This window comes from Lasioglossum baleicum, unplaced genomic scaffold (assembly GCF_051020765.1).
Source record: "Lasioglossum baleicum unplaced genomic scaffold, iyLasBale1 scaffold1629, whole genome shotgun sequence".
Classification (NCBI taxonomy): domain Eukaryota; kingdom Metazoa; phylum Arthropoda; class Insecta; order Hymenoptera; family Halictidae; genus Lasioglossum; species Lasioglossum baleicum.
Genome location: NW_027470688.1, coordinates 711 through 18,226, shown reverse-complemented (window position 1 = coordinate 18,226; position 17,516 = coordinate 711). Strand labels below are relative to the sequence as shown.

The 17,516-nt window shown below is 41.7% G+C and overlaps 1 protein-coding gene across 1 annotated transcript in view; it reads left to right on the top strand.

Moving 5' to 3' along the window:
- The window catches only part of LOC143220817 (trehalase-like), a 31,730-nt gene extending 14,655 nt beyond the window's left edge, over window positions 1–17,075 (top strand). The window contains 6 exon segments of the mRNA XM_076446400.1: window positions 10,334–10,367; window positions 10,369–10,454; window positions 12,166–12,334; window positions 12,336–12,468; window positions 13,234–13,409; window positions 16,887–17,075. Coding sequence (XP_076302515.1) covers window positions 10,334–10,367; window positions 10,369–10,454; window positions 12,166–12,334; window positions 12,336–12,468; window positions 13,234–13,409; window positions 16,887–17,075 — 787 coding nt within the window.
- Window positions 17,076–17,516: the final 441 nt, after the last annotated feature.

The following is a 17,516-nucleotide window of genomic DNA, read 5'->3' as shown; positions in this document are numbered from 1 at the left end:
AATGCTTTCCCGACTCGCGATAGAAATTCACGCGAAACTCGGCGAAGCTATGGCGTTCCACGAGATGTAACGTTATTTCAACCAGCCTGAAATTGAACAAGGGTTTCGTTAAACGTGGTTATATCCCGTGAATCGCCTGTCAAAGGGAACCAGCGAGCTTAAAAGGATTTCGATTGCGCGAATGTGTCGAAGTTCGACGTTCCAAGCGACACCGTTTCAAGGATTATCCTGTCTGTGATACAGATCTTTAATATAGAACGAGATAGAGTCGATATATAATGAAACGGATGTTTAATATGCGACAAAATGGACGATATAAAATAAAAAGGTGCGGTGGGGAAGAAAGTGTTGCCCTTCGAATCTTTCCATCAGCCCTTGCATCATACAACCTAGCTTCGAGGAACCATCCAACTTCTTAGTTTTCCTCGAAGCAAAGTAAGTCACTTAGATCCTGACGCCGTCGAAAGTAAGGATTCACTTCGCGTTTCGACGCACCGACCTTCCATATCGAGGATACCACGATATTTCGTTTATAAATCACCGAGCGACACGCCGAACGAATTCCGTGAATTTCAGAAACGCGAATCCCGATTCGAGGATAGGAAGTTCACTCGCGGGACCTTCGTCGGGGAAATTGTCAGGGAAGCTGGCAAAATTCGAGAACGCGATGAAAGCGTAAGATGTCACCAGCCATGGAAAGAAGAATGCAGTACAAGCAGCTCCTTTCAAAATTACAAATCGCGCCGATTAAGTCACGCTACGTCCGTGACTCATCCGAAAGTTCGTGTAATAAATATTCGTCGGCGCTTCACGCCTATGCGAGGTGTCTAATTAATCAAACGGTTACACAACGAGTTAGCAGAGTTCCCAGGAGCGCAGCTCGGTTTAAATAACACAGCGGCATTACGTGCCGACGTTTTCCACTTTATCAGGCCCCCTCTGCTTCTCTCAAATACATTGTCTCCCAGTTAGCGGCTGGGACCATTGTTCTTCGCGCGATTTAGCTGGTTCCTTGGCCAATTGGACGCTCCGCAGAATTCCAATTACGCCATCTGTCGCTGTGGGCTATCTCGCTCGGTCCGTTTCACGGTTTATAGTTTTAATCCCTGGCAACGGGTCCGGGTCTGTTTGTATCGTGATCGAGAGGATCGATAATGGCCATCTCCGAGACGCGTCACTGTTAAGCTGTCTTTAAGTCTAATTGATGAAGCCACGATCCTATCCCGGTCCTTTATGCCTGGTTTAACTCTCGTTTTACAGCTCGACTCGTTACGATTTCACCGCTAACGAAGTTTCCTCTGCCTTTTAACACGTTGACTGCCGTGGGGGTCACCGGTGACCGGCACGCTCAAATTGATAGGAATATATATAATTTAAACAAATAACAATACTTGTAATTTAATTGCATTCCAGCGCCACGGGGTCACTGATGACCCTCGCCACGAAAATTGCTTCAAGCATGTGATTTTATAACTCAATTTATCTGCTGCAAATAATATTTCAGTATAATATAAATCGCATAATGAAAAGTTGGCGCCTTGGGCAAATCATCGAAAATGCGTCTGGAAGTCAACGTGTTGAATCGTTTCACCGGCGAAATCTTGACACGTGGTATCCGCGAAAAATCATCCCGCCATTCGGATACGTCTGTGAAGGGATTTGAAAAGTGGCGAATATTCATTCGCTGAAACGAAATTTCGCTATTTGCCCTCTCTTCGCTTGTAAAGCGCATCGAAGTGTAATTTAATTACACCCTGCTCTCGTTTCGCTGGCTATTTTTCTTCTTACGATTCACAGTGACACGGCGTCTCTTGTACATTTTATTCACAGTTACGCGGTTCCTTTTACGCGTTGTACTTACGTTAATTGCCTGGTTTTGTTCCGATAGTAAGGAAGCGTGTTCTTTGTGCTATAAACGGCACAATAGGGAACGACGATGAGCAAAATACAGGTTTGAAAAACGATAAACGCGACTTTCGTTTGTTTCGCATATTTGTTTAACGAAATGTTTCCAGCGCACGCGTATTTACACTTCGAATCGCTTTCTGGGAAATTTTCATTATTTTTCTGTCGCTTTTAGCTTTGGCTCGATTGATTTTTGTACGATTCGTTTAACACAGCGCGTTTCTTGTTCGGTGTGCAGCTAAAAGGAGAACCTTGTATAAATTTTTGCGACGTTTGTCGGAGGGCAAAAATATTGCTATAAATACATGCAACCTGTTTCACAACGTAATTTATTATTTTCTTCGATATACAACGTGTCTTTTCTGACAGAATAATCGACAGACTCATCGACTATCTGTGGCGTCGTTATCTTCTTTCCACGACATTAAGTGCAAGGGAATGTTTCGTTAATAGCCTGAACGGGGGCAGGTAGAATATATCGTCCAGTAGCGATTTTCCCACGAGCGCGAAAGGATCGAGAACGAATTGTAAAATTTTAGACATCGACGCACGTCGATTTTCGTGGCGAAATTACGACGTTTTGATGGATCGTGCGTCGTTTCGTAACGCTGAAATTCCAGGTTGATCGGGGTTTACGAATGGTCGAGATTCGGACTTAATTGGGCGGTCCCCCAGTTTGTAATTTATGGCGTACTTTCCGGGATTTGATGGTCGAACGAGCGCACGGTTTATCCGAGTTTTCTGTTCACTTTCAGCGACTCGCCATGGGCTTTCGCGTAATTTATTGCCATGAGAGTTAATGACAACTGTCGATCAAAATTTGTCGATTCAACGATATATAAATCCCAGACGAAATCAGCGAAATGGTCTTTGATTGAGGAGAAATTTCACGAATGAAAACAACGATGAATCGAAACTGTTCGCTTTATAATCCCATGATCCCGATTATTATAGAAATACGAGAGCAAGCAAGGTGTCCAATAAAAGACCGTAATGGCGTCGTCGATCAGTTTAAAGAACACCACGGTTCAACCTCTTTGACACGTTTGCCTCATTTTTACCACACTTTCGTGCACCTCATGGCTTCATCTCTGGTTTCTATTACTTCCTTTACATGTTCTCTTGCTCGTAATCGAACGCACGCGTTTCTGTTGTTAAGACTTTCATATCCTGCGCTATCGCAGATGTAAATACGCGAGTACTTTGGTATAAGAATACGTGCTACTTGGAGAAGAACCTGCCCGGAGGAGCTTTGAGCATTATTTACGACACTATTTGCATAATATCTTTGCTCCGTAGGTGAGCCCTTGAACGAGAATGCGATTCATAAAAAGCGAAACATTTATATCTTCTTGCGAGAAATAAAATCGTCTTCTACCACTGCGCGGTCCTACTATTGCGTGTATTTTTCACTTTTATATTCCCGTGTGGTTTCTCGATTTTTTACTCAACTTGCTTTTCCTATATTTTACCTCGTAATATAAAATTGTATTATAGAATATAAGATAACGTGATTATAAAATAATTTATGCACGAGGTATAGCTCTTACTCAATATCTGAACTGTAGTGTATTTGCGTTAATATATTTTCTTCGAAGACAAACCTAACTCTTTCAAACAGCAATAAATACAGCTAAGTGTCTATTTCTTTCGCGATTTATCTTATCTATTCAGAGTGCTTCGCAGTGTTCACGCCTTTGTTCGATATTCATCGATGCACGAGCGTAACAGAGAATTACGAGGATTAAATGCTCGCTTTCGCAGTTTAGAACTGTCGCTGAGCATTTCAGAACGAAGAAGCGTAATTTTTGTTATAGTAAGCTTATCCTGTTTATCTCGATCGAGTCAATTAACCCAATTTGTGCGAGACGTCTCTTACACGTATCCCAAAGTTTGAGTGCAGTCGAGTAGTAACTCCAGTAGCGTGGTTGCATGACCTTATCCTTTCTGACAAGGATCATCATCCGAAATTCCGCAAGAGCAAAGATTTAATTACGGGAAATCCTACGGGACTGTGCAGCTCGGGTCACAGGAGCAGATTTAGACGAGCGAGCAACCGTGAATCCTCATTCGTTCGGGATGACAACAAAATCTGTTAGACAAACGAAACTTGCCAAGTTACTCTATTGGACTCGCCAAATTTGCATATCAAAGCCGACACTCCTATCTCCGCTTATCGTTTAACGATGGCTTTCACTTTCTCGGTTTACTGTTTAATCGTTTACTCTTGCTCGTGGATATTCGACTCTGTTTTCTGCTCGAAGACCATGAGAGGATTATTTACTGTTTATTTCCAGTGCATAATGCAACGACTAGTGTCTACAGTGTTGTAAATTCGATTCTAAATCTAGTCATTTTAAGATACATCGGATTTTCTTTGCGAAAGTGTCATTTTTTACTACGGAAAAATACACTAAATATTAATGATTTTTCAGCGGCAAGTAACTAAATTCTGTAGGAGACGAAAAACGAGATTTTCGAGAAAGTATGTTGCTCTTAAATATTTGTTTAATTTCTTCCAAATATTTGCTTAGCTTATATTTATGTATATGGAACAGTAATAACGGCTAAGACTAATTGATGTACGTTGTTGGGTTGCTGGTAATTAATTTATTCGTTCATTTAGTTATCGATCATTAAAAGTAATTAAATTCGGTTCGCGTGGTTGTGGTGATCGGATAAATGGAAGTTGTGTTAATGTAAAATGGCAGGCAGTGATTGAAAAGCGCAAACCGAATAAATCATGACAATATATCGAGATCTGCGCAGCAAATCTTTATTGCAATAATTCGTAATCGTGCTTTAACCTCTCGGTAATAAAATTTACCCATTTTTTAAATCTGCAAAGCAAGATGGAAAATTTTCTAGGAATATCTATTATAGAAAGCGTGTTTCAAAAAATTTCGAAACGTTCAAAGGCTCTTAACTTTCATTCGTCAAAGTATTTAGCGAAAATTCGAAATTCGCACCATCCAATTTCTGCTTTTTCGAAAAACTTTTCTAATTTCCGGAAAGGAGCTAACTCTTTACGCTGTTACACCGAGAAACTGTGTTAAATAACCTTTCCCGGAATTAGAAAACTTGTATAGAGAAAACCACGATTGAGTCGAAAAAGTCCGAGATACTTTAGCTCGATTAAATCATCCCTTATCTTAACTCGGTAATATCCAGCTGGCGAAGTAGAATTATACCGGGTGAAGTGAATTATACCACTACAATCGACCCTCTTGATAATTTACTTGCCTGTGACACGTAAAAACGGTATATCGTGAATCAATTCTAATTTTGATTAATCCGTTTCCCGCGGTTCGAATGATTTAAGTGGTCCAACGTCCCGGATACCACGTTTCTCGGCTAACTACATGCTCGGGTTCAAGCTACAATTTATCCTGGATTATACTCCATAGATCTAGATAAAATGGCGCGAGTGAAAGAGGAGTGTTGATTAGGTCGATTGAAGGAACCCCTCGTGGAACCTTTTGAAGCAGGATCAGCTATCTTCTACCGCCTTCGAGCATCGCTTGATGTCGATTTCACGAAATAACCTTAATCAACTTAGGGGAGCCTCGACATATTATCACTGGGAAAACAGACGGAAGAAGACGACGGGTCTAGAAATATGATAATGAGGGACAGATCTCCGTGATGACGCTCGATTCTTATTCGATAGAACCTGATAGATCCTGGGAATTTTCCAAATCTTTGCAATAACGTGGATAAAAGGATAAATAGTATCGTATGGGATATAATATTAAATGTATCATTAAATATTGATAATAAATACTTAAATAATTAAATATATTAGGTCGTCTCATAAGTTCGTTCGCGATGATATTTACATTCCTCGTCACAATTTATAAACTATATCGATGATTAACGTCTTTGTCAACGAAATAGGAAGAAGTCGTAGAACAAAAGGGCGACTAAATTTTTTCTTAACATTTAAAGGTTTATTCGACGTATAATTTTAAATGGTAAAAGTAAAAACCGGAACGAATTTATGGACGACCTAATATAATTATTAAATATATAATACTAGGAATATGATACAGAGTAATACAAAGTTTCGGTTTGCTTGTACTATTAACGGAAATACTAAGATCCTGGAATGCGTGTAGCACTTTCTACGAGCGAACTCTAAAGAAATTTCGATTCCAGACGAGTGGCTGGTTTTTTGCTCGACTTTCTCGTTGAAGTTCAACGAAGCTACAGCGGTGGAACGATAAAACGATAGCAAAAGAAGCAGGTTGCCCGGTAAAAAAATTCATGACCGGAGTGAAACGGTTTGCTTTACTCGAAATATCCTTGGAACGATTGAAAAAAGTGGCCGATCTATGGAGAGGCAGCCATCCCGAAATGGAGAGTTCGTGATTTATTTATCGTCCTGCTTCTTCGAGTATCTCCCATATTCTCATACTTTTTTTTTTGCCTTCGCGTCTACACTTACACCATACGAATATTTCTTCTCGCATTTCCCGAGGGACTAAGCTTTCAGCCATTAATACGGTAGTCCGAAAATCGTAACGAAAAATCGTCAATTCTGAAATTCACCGTGACGTTATTTCAATTAATTACTCAGAATCGGAGGTACCGATGAATCCTCGAGATTCTTATACCTCTCACACCCCTTTCCAATCAAGGGAGATGTAATTCCAATTTTTTTTAGAGTTAACACATTGCTAACCGGCAACTTTTCTGAAAATTTACCTCGTGTGCCCGGCTATTGTTTTGAAAGCGGATGTGGAAGTAAAACAATATAAATAAACTTTAATAAATTTTATTTATAATTCTATTAATATTTCTTTTTCTATATTAATATTTCTTTTTCGTATGATAAAAAGTATAACAATCACCTACGTGTAATGGTGCACCACAAGTTTTGCAAATATATCGGGTTCCGCTCCGTTTTCCTTTCGAAGAACATACTCTAGTCGGATAATATTATATTTTTTTTTCGAGATTTTGGAGATATCAGATTCACTATCTTATGATACAGTACCATTTTCGAAGTTATCAGAATTTGATTCACAATCATTTGGACGATCAGATAAAGCATCTGCGTATACTTGAGTAAAAGGTTCTTCATTGGTGCGTTCGGTCAACGTTGAAATTTTTTATACAACTAAGAACGAAACTTGGCCAGTCTTATAAGCAAGACACAACTCGAGGTATGCAACTCGAGGATGCAAAGGAAATAATTGCACTACAAGATTTCCAACAGTGCGTTGTGAAAACAATAAGATGCGGGAAAAAAAGCTTATCACGAGTTTACTCGTGGACGGTCACCAACGCTTGGCCATGAAAAGACGAGTTAACTCGTGACCGGTCAGTAATGTGTTAAAGCATTTCATTTCCCGAATTTCGGTGAGTTTCCTTTGATAAATTTGCCTCCGAGGTGGTGCCTAAACATGCGTGGACACGCGTTTACTGGAAGGCGAGCACCACGGGTCTGTCGGGGCGTGAAAAATACGCGGGCCATCCATTAGAAGTTATTGCCAGCTCTTGCAACGAGATTCCATCAATCAAACGCGAACTTCCGATAGCTTTCCCTGAGCAAACCGAAGATAAAACGCTGGTGTACATCCGGGAGAAAGGGAAACTGTGACAGGGTGACGAAGGACGACAACCTCGACCGGCTGGTAATCTTTTTTCTTCCTCTTCGCCCCTTTTCCACCCCTTTTTGGCTCGTGGTGGCGAGCATGAAATCTGGGGTGCGGCGACCGCTGGTAGTTACGATATCATCGTTGCCTCTTTTCACCCGTGCGGGGACAGAAAGGAAGGAATGCATGGGAGACCAGCAAAGACAAAAGGAATTCGAAGGCTGCAAGGGGAGGAGGACACTTGGTCTACTATTTTCTCCTTTTTTTCCCCCAACGAGAAACGATAACGCCAGGGGAAATCAGGAGATTTTGCGGGCAGATTTTCAACAGAAGATTCTTTATGCTTCTTCCCGTTTTATTTTTTTTTCTTTCTTCTTCTTTTCTTTTTTCGCGAAGTATTAAAGTAAGTAAGAAAATACGCGTAACGAGGAACGTGGGAATAGAATGGAAATTTTTGAGCTGGTTGTCCTCGGTCTCGGTGGATAACGAAAGAAAAACGTATTTACACTTTTGGAAAAGTTAGACATAACGGAGACTCAAAGGATTCAGTCTATTTCGGTAAATCGAATTTATACGCGTTTCTTCTTAAACTTGCCGAAGACGAAGGTCGACGATTCCGAATTGATTTATTTGCAAATGGAAATCCTCGTCGACGTCGTCTCTCGATGAATAAATAGTCCCTGTCATTTATGTTGAGTAAAATTTTAAAACGTGGTTCCATACAGCGTGAGATTGCATCTCGAGTCTAAATATTTATGATTAAGTATCTAAGCCGATAGTTCACCATTGCATTGGTCTATCACGACGTTGTAAGTGAGGTAAATTCTTCAAACATTCGTGGTAACGCAGACGAACGTACGTTTGAATCGTATCAGAACGTGCAGAAAGTGAAAACGATTCAGCGCCTGTCTATTTCCGCGTCCTTATCGTCTTATTCCAAGGGATGCTCGCGGAATAATTCTGTCATGCGATTCTGTCCTATTGTACATGCTCGATGAAATTCAATGAACGACCTCGCCTGATACAATGATCCGATACAGAGAGATAAAAGTCACCTGCAGCAACGAATCCTCAGGTTTGCGTTTAGAAACATCGCGTGATAAGGCAGTCACGATAACGTTACTGATCGATAGATTACGCGATCGCGTGGAACGAAGAGACCAAAAGCACTCGTTCCAGAGACTCGTCGTCCGAATTCTAAGCGAATCTTCGAAACGTTTTAACGATTCGCAGCCCCGTCTGCCGAAGTACCGTCACTGAACGGAAACTCGTGCCGGAAATATGCACAGTGCGCGTGGTTTCTGTATATATGTTGCTCTAAGTTTTAAACAGGAACTGTGCTGAATGAAACAATCATTGCTCTAATGTAATAAAATCAATAAATTCAACGGAAAATGCTCTGCTGATAAAGAAAAATGTTGCCATCGACTATAGATCATTTGTCGATGTACAGATCATTTCGATGCCGTATATATGCGGCGCTCGGCGTGAAAGGGTTAATAGTCGTCGAAAGTGGGACCGAATTTCCGATAAAAACACGTTTAACACGTTGACTGCCAGACGCATTTTCGATGGTTTGCCCAACTTTTCATTATGCGATTTATATTATGCTGAAATATTATTTGCAGCAGATAAAATAAGTTAATAAAATCATGCTTGAAGCAATTTTCGTGGCAGGGATCACCAGTGACCCCGTGGCGCTGGAATGCAATTTAATAAGTATTGTCACACGTTTAAATATATTATATTTCCATCAATCTAGACGCGCCGGTCACCGGTGGCCCCCACGGTGCTGTAGTCAAGTCCAGTACCGGTCACCGGTGACCCCCACGGCAGCCAACACGTTAATCAGTGCAATAACGGGACGAATGGTCGAGTAGGTTCATGGACCAAAATCACTGCCAGCTGTTCGTCTGAATGATCGATTTTGGCACTGGTTCCTCGGTAATTCCCTTTCGTTCGGTCACACGTGCGAAACGGTAGGCGCCGTTTGGTCTCCGTTTCTTTAATCGCTGTCAGCCGCGTGCCAAATCTGCAAAGGCGCTAAATTTCCCTCCGTGTCGTGACAACATCCGCGCGAATTCACTACACCGTGTTGTCATCTGTCGGCCGAGCGTTGTTTGCCAGAAGATATTCGCCTGTACGGACAGCGGCGAGTTATCCCAGAAATAAGAGCAGACAGAGAGGAGGACCTCGGCACAACAGACGGGAATTGGTTTCGTTCGGAGGATGCGAGTGGAATCGGTGTAATTTTTATTACTCCTGCTTGCTCCGCCTTTTACAGCGGGGCGCTTTTCATTGCTGTCACTTCGCCTCTCCGTGTTTGGATTTATATTGAACTTTTTTCCAACACCGAGATAACACGGATTAATAGAAGCGGTTCTCTATCGCGTTCCACCAGGATGATCTTCGCCGCGCCGATAAAACTCTCGGTTACTAATCGCGGCATGCGAATGCTCGACGATGAGACGCAATCCGGAATGGAATTTTATAATGAACTTGGCACCGGTTTATTCCTTGTCAAACGACCTTTCAATACGACCAAAATCGGATCACCGTGTAATCCGCTTAGGAATTGAATAACCCAACCAGATTATTGATTCCTACCGCTATCTACGGTAAATGCGGAATATACTATAACGCATTATAGTACGACCTGTGCCTCGGATAATACTCTTTCCATTTCGAGTTCCGCTGAAGCTTCGTTATGCATCATTGATACGTTGCCGCGTTCTCGAGTTGTCGCGTTTACGAATTTCCCGAATTATTATTTCCGACGTTACACGCGTGTCGGTATCTCTAACGTTTTCCACGGTTTTATTTTTCAGCGAAATCTACTGCAAAGGAGAGCTACTGAAAACGGGTGCAGCTCGCCGAGATCTTCCCAGACAGCAAGTCGTTCGTCGATCTCCACCAGATAAACGATCCGAAGTAACTCTCTCCAAGTAAGTACTGTCGATAGTTCTTCTTATCGAATACCTTCAAAGAATCTTCTCTAATCGTGGAAATTATCTCGACTCGTAATCGGATAAATTGTCATTTTTAAAAGAACGTGTTATCAGTATTTCCAGAGCTGAAACTCCATTCTTTGTGATCCTTATTAAAATATAACAGACTTCCGAAACTGTTTCGTGAATTGGAATCAACGCTATTATGATTTTCCAACCCTGATTGTTGTATCATATCAATGACTGTCTCCCATGGAACAACAATAACCGTCAAACTTCTAACTAGTTTGCAACTAGCTAGTTAGTGACATCTTAACGCGTCTCGTATAATTGGAGCATAGATTTCTGAATATTTTCAGAGTTCGAGAGGAACTCGTGCAATTTCACGTAAATCGCGAATATTTGAAACTCCAGAGAAAATATACAATTCGAAATTCATAAAATTTGTCGATACATATTTTTTCCATTTTTAATTCTTCGTAGTGATAATATTGAAACGCGGTTTAACTTGTTATTCTTCTTGAAAAATGGAAAAAGAAAATGAAACGGCGATTAGCACCGTTCCATAAATACGGAGACCCTGTTTTCCCACCCCTGTATTCAATCGCGGCCTTTCATGATTTACGGTAAATTTGGAAAACGTAATTACGGTAACCAGGCGCGTTTTTTAAATCGACCGCACACTAAATAACTCGGTTTAGCGGGGACGTTTACTATATCCGGTTTACGACGCCCCTGGCTACATTCACTTTCGTCCACCTTCATCCCACCGGATTACTCTGTGAACTTGCCCTATCGTCGTGCACAACCCGATTCGATCTCGCGATAACCATCGCTCGTAAATAACGATCGCGGCCGAATGAATGTCAGATGGTGCAACAAGGTTCGCAAGGCGAAAAAACGAGAACCACACGTCGGCCATATTTCCCTGCCTTTCGCCAGCTCCAATTTGATCTTCGCCGGCCACCCGTTGCTACGAAACGAGTATTGTTTCGGTGAATGTCTCCTTAAAGGGTACGACCGCTGGTTCTCCAGCGAAACACCGAATTCGTCCGTGTTTTATGGCCACTGTGAAGCGAATTCGAGGAAAGCGTAAAGATTGTCGTAAGTCGACGACCGACGAAAATGGTCGTTCGAGTTGTAGGAAATCGGTGGAACGTTATGCACGGGAATTTTTACTTCTAGCTCGATGGTACTTCCAGTTGAACGGTATTAAAAATATCTGGTCAATTATTGCCCGTTACCGTTCAGTTATACGCGGAATCGTTTCTCCAGTCCCTTGCTTCGTTTATTTTTCGTTAATCCTCCTGGCTCTTCGTGAAATATCGTATTATCGAGGATCGATTCGATTATAGTTCGGTGCACCGAGGTAGATCAGCAAAGAAAGACAAACGTACGCGATCGGACCGATTATTGTTTGCTTTCTTCTGTCACGCGAGTTCCATCACGAACGTCTGTTTACTTTCGCCGAGGTGTACGCGATTTCTTTTACACCAGAAATCTCGGGTACAGCGAAAAATCGAGGTTTAAAACTCGATATTCAGTTCTTTATTGCGAACGGCGATGTGTAATATCGCTCTGCAAATATTCTCGCAAAAGAGTACTTAACGTCAACAGCAGCGTAGCCGGTTTTTCAGCCGGATTTCCTTGCCGTCTCGTTGTTTTACGGACCGTGATCGATTAACCGGACAATCGCTTCTGTTCTCGCACAGTTTCTACAGATTGATGAATGAAACGGACGACAAGCCGAACCGAACTCAGTTGCGTCAGTACGTTAACGAGAATTTCGCGACGTCGAGCGAGCTGATAAACTGGACATTGCCAGACTGGACGGAGAATCCTTCGATCTTGAAACGCATCCAGGAAACGAAGTATCGCGACGTGGGCGAAGCATCTGAACGAAATTTGGAAGAATCTAGCGAGGAAGGTGAACCCGGATGTGGCTAAATACCCGGAAAGACATAGCCTGATCTACGTGAATAACGGATTCATTATCCCCGGTGGTCGATTCAAAGGTAAACCAATTTTACAAATTATTTTCCCTACGTTGAATTGTTTATTTCATATCTAATCATCCAAAGTTTCGTATAACTCGAAATTTAACGTAACGGTGACTAGTAAGTTTGAATATTAACTTCTCGAATCGTAATCACGTTTTTTTAACTTTAAAAATCAAGTTCTAAAGGTAAATACTACAAACTCGGTTACGAATTTTCCAATATCGCGCTTCACGGTTAATGTAGAATCCAATTGGCTGGCCGTGAAATGTAAATGGAATGTGTTAGCAATAAATCACGAATACGCGATCGGATTGAGTAATGGTGGAAAATATTTAGGCACGGCCAGTTTATCACAGAGATGGATAGTCGGTCATAAATAAAGTGAAAGAATAAATAAACGAAAGTAAACGTAGAATATAAACTACAATCTAGCAGTGAGAATGAAATGCTCGAAATTGAATTCAATTTGGGAATCTGCCAACTTCTTAGATTACATAATTAAAGTGTCATCGTTAAAACGATCGACGTAAAATAACACGGTGATAACTAATTATCGCGATCGATAAGCCTGGTATTCGAGTGAATGCTGAGTAATTGTATAAAGGAATAGTTGTCGCAATCGTTTTGGAACGATCCGTAAAATCCACCGTATCAACTGGTGGAGAAGCGGAAGCTGGTAAATTCAATCTAAGGATTTGCCCGATTCTACAAATTCTAACTTTCTCGAGCATAAATCTCCGGACGTAAAGCGATGTCTGAAAATTTGCTTTCTCCCGACAGAGTTTTACTACTGGGACAGTTACTGGGTGATTGAAGGGCTGCTGTTATCCGACATGTATCAAACTGCCAAGGGAATAATAGACAATTTCTTGTACATAGTGGAGAAATATGGGTTCATACCCAACGGTGGTAGGATTTATTACCTTATGAGGAGCCAGCCACCCCTCTTACACCTCATGGTACGTCACGCTTTTTTATATTGACTTTAAACTCGTTTCACATCCACAGGACATAACTCTCCTTTAAGTTTACTTCGATGGAACCGAAGATTCACTCCCTTTAACCATGGTCCCGAGGACCGACGTGGGAAAATTCCTTAACACTTAGCCGACCGATCGGGTAGATCTCCCATTTTGACCTGACCCTATTTATTCAATAAGTATTAAAAAATAATTATTATAAACCTTTAACGCTAGATTTACGGGGCCCGACAATTTGACGGATGGGTTGCGTCAATTATACCATATTAACAGATTTAATTAACTTATAGTCAAGTCTGTTAATATTGCGATTGTTTTCAAACTAAACCTATCGTTTGTTTTTTAAAGAAAACGTGTGGTTTTCTTTACCCTAAATCAAACGGGTATCCGTTGAAATAGGTATACAAAAAACCCCAGTGAACCAAGTGTTAATTTCGAATTTTGTATAAGCAATATGTGAAATCGTTGAACGAAATTATTACCGTATGATACAATTGATCACACAAATAATTCTCGGGACGTTTTTGATTTCAAATAGAAAATTTCAGTCCGTGCTACTTCAGAAAAATTCGCGATGGAAATTGTACAGGTCACTGTTGGCGCGTGCGGTTGGCTAAGTGTTAACCAGAGTCTCGATCCACTCGTGGCCCCCGAATCCAGCCCCCCAAGACTCCAATTAAACTCGATGAAATGACCGGAAATTCGTTTTGGAAAATCAATTTACAATCTTTCTATTCCGTAATTACGAGCCATGAGCCAAGGAAAGTTGGAACGCGACCGATCGAATTGACCGGCGAAAATTGCGTATGAAATTCGACGAGCTCTAAACAATCGCGTTAATTGCCAATGTCGATTAGAACTGGATCACGCGTCGGCCCTAGTCTCCGTCGAGGACGCGTGCAGATCATGGAGGTTCGAGTCACTTGACCGAGACGGGTAATAGCCTGTCCGGCGAAATCTGCTGCCTTGGAAACGATAGCAAGCCTCGATTGTCGTTGCTCGCATCGATATTTCCCGGGGATAAAGGTACGTGGCCCGGAGTGGGAAGAATTTGAAGCTCGAACCGGACTCGGCGACTAAAGCGAAACCACCGGCAAAAGTTTTCGTATTTCCCTTTCTCCCGGAGAACCGAAGCCAAGGAAAGATTTCCACGCAATTGAGTTGGGCAACTCAATAGTCGGAAAATGTCTGTAATTTAATAGCGCGGAATCGATATAACCGACGTGGACGCTGTTGAAACGAAGACTGCTTTAGACAAGAAGGTGGTAAGCGATCGTTGTGAAGGCAGAAGGAGTCGCTGTATTCGCGACTAGGGTGGCAGATACTCGAAACACGTTGTAATTAGCGTAATAAATGCTCGGTACAATTAACGTGTTCGTAAGTTAAGTCGAAATGGAGGTATCACCGATGAATTTACCGAATTTCGAGATCATCGTTCCGAAACTTTTTATTAATACATTGACACCCGGCGACCTAAGAGACATTTAAAGCCAATTATCGGCCACTTAAACCCCGATCGCCGGACTTATTCGCTTGTTTCTGATCACTGAATAGCCAGAAAAATGTTTAAAACATTATATATTTTCCTAAAATAGTACATTTTATTGTCTATAAATTTTTTCGGCGTAACCATGATAAGTAAATTACAAATCTATGTGTAAGACGCTCATATCAGCAAAAAAAAAATCCACATCATCGTGGGGCAGCTACTCAAGAGACAAACTCAGAAATCCGCGTTATCGCGGGGCGTTAAAAATGTCAATGTGTTAAAAATTCCGCGTCGAAAGAGAATCCCAAAGGCGAATTATAGAAGAAATGTCACGGTTGACGAGGAGAATAAGGAAAATGAAATGAAGCGGATTGGTTTAAGTCCGTGGCCTTTTACTAGAAAAGTGCTTGTACCACGTAAGTCGAAGGATTTGCATTTCCGTGGCAAATAAACGTGGCCTTTTAACTAAATGAGAGAACTGGGCAGGAAGGAATATACTCGATGAATAGCGAGCAGCTAAGTCGAGAAATTCGAATCACTGTCGGTGCAGTCGTTTAAATAAACCAGGGAACCAGAGAGAGACGCGAAAACCGTAGCCATGTCGAATTCACCGCTCACGCGGAGGAAATACATTTCCGCAGCTCGTGAAGATCTGGAAATGCAGTGGAGAGTTTTCCGTGAATGCGCACCGGTGCTTGCCGAAGTTCTTTGGCGAATCAAACAGCGATCTCGAGATTTTTCGCGAATCGCGTTCCGAAATTCCATTCTTCTACAACCATCCTCCACGACTTCGACTATTTTCCAGAAAATCGGCTGGGACTTGATTATTCGCGTGAAAGTTTCCTAGCAATCCGTTATTTTTATCGATTCAACGGCACAAATGGATCAACCTAATAATCGTTACGTCGCTTGATAATTATGATCATGAGGAATGGGAAAGGGAATAAGAAAATTTCGAAGCGAAGCGATAATGCAATTCGCTGTTCCCAGTTGTATAATATAATTCATCCTGGGAGACTTGGCGGAACGTTGTTTTTGCAACGGAAAAGTTCGTTCCGGCAGTAAATCGGGGGGCAAGGCTAGTAAGATGCACCACGCACCGTTTCGAAACTTTTCCACCGTAGCATTGCCCTCGAAAAGTTCGATACGAGCACCCAACCTCGATTGCTAGCAGACCTCTAATGTGTTTACGGTGAAGAAAGTCAGATTGCAGCCTGGCTTGTTTTATTTCCAATGAAAACGCAGTCCGGAACAGCGACCGGGAATATCGTGAAAGTTTCCTGAACGTGCATTACGGCTTACGAGCATCCGATGGTCGGTATTTGCTGACCGCAGACATCGGCGACGAAACGATGCATCGATGTCAAATTATTCGCGGAAATTAAAGCCAGTCCTAATCGAAAATATCTCTAAATTATTCGTCGTACAGTTTCCGCAAATGGTACACTTATTTCGGTTGAGTAACCTTTAATTTTAGTAGAGAAATTGATATTATTTCACTGAAGTTCTCCACTTTCGTCCGTGTGAACCCGCGAAGTTTCGATTGAGAAGTTTGCTGACAGGTGATGGATTAATATCGCGTAAGGCAAGAATAATTATAATAATTTATTGGATAAGCAATTCGCAATGCATACTCGATGTGGCTGTCAGAGCGGGAAAATAAATTTTGCAAGGCTAAACTCTCTCCGAAGGGAAACCCTCGCCTGACCCTTCTTCCCTGCTATCACGCGTATCGACGGGCCTCATATGTCACCAAAGGTTCTCCCAAAAGGCCTGCTGATCCTTATTTTACACTTTTACAACCGCCTACCCTACCTCTTGAAACCGTTGTAGGAATAATGTACACGCTCTTGTGAAACCGCTGTTAGAAGAGCATTCCTTGCAAAATCGTAGCTGATCTTCTCGTTTGTTTTCTCAATTTATCACATCGCTTGGAAGATAACGCGTTTGTGTGTCTGTTTGACAGGGTCTCGAGGTACTTGGAGTTCACCGGGGACTACGAGTACCTTAGGAAGATTATATCCACCCTGGAAAAGGAGTTCGCTTTTTGGCAACGGCAAAAGATGATCGACGTCGAGAAGGACGGGAAAATATACAAAATGGGGCACTACGTCGTCGACAGCTCGAGACCTCGACCAGAGAGTTTCAAGTAAATTTTCCTCATAAATCATTTCCAAGATTTACGCTTTGTTACCTTCTCCGCGGATTTCCAATCTTCCAAATTTACTATTATTTTATTTCAATTCTGTTATTTACCGATAACTCTTACACTAACTTTTCCTAACTCGAGTTAACGAGAACGAGGATAGTAAAAATGCGGTTTTGAATTATCGCCGCAGCCGAAGAACTTGGCTGAAGATCAATTTTATTTGAGCCTCATTTTTTTCGCGTTCGATGTAAAAACAAATCGGCGTTTGAAATGGAACCGCATAGCGGTAAATCGAATTGTATTCAAAGCACGTACGCCCGGAATGCAAGCTTCGAAGTTGCAGCGCGAGATCTACACCTCGTTCAATGCAAACATTCGAACATTCTCCGGAGTTACAGTTCCTTGGAACCGTTAATACGATGCAGGCATAATCAAATGCAAATAG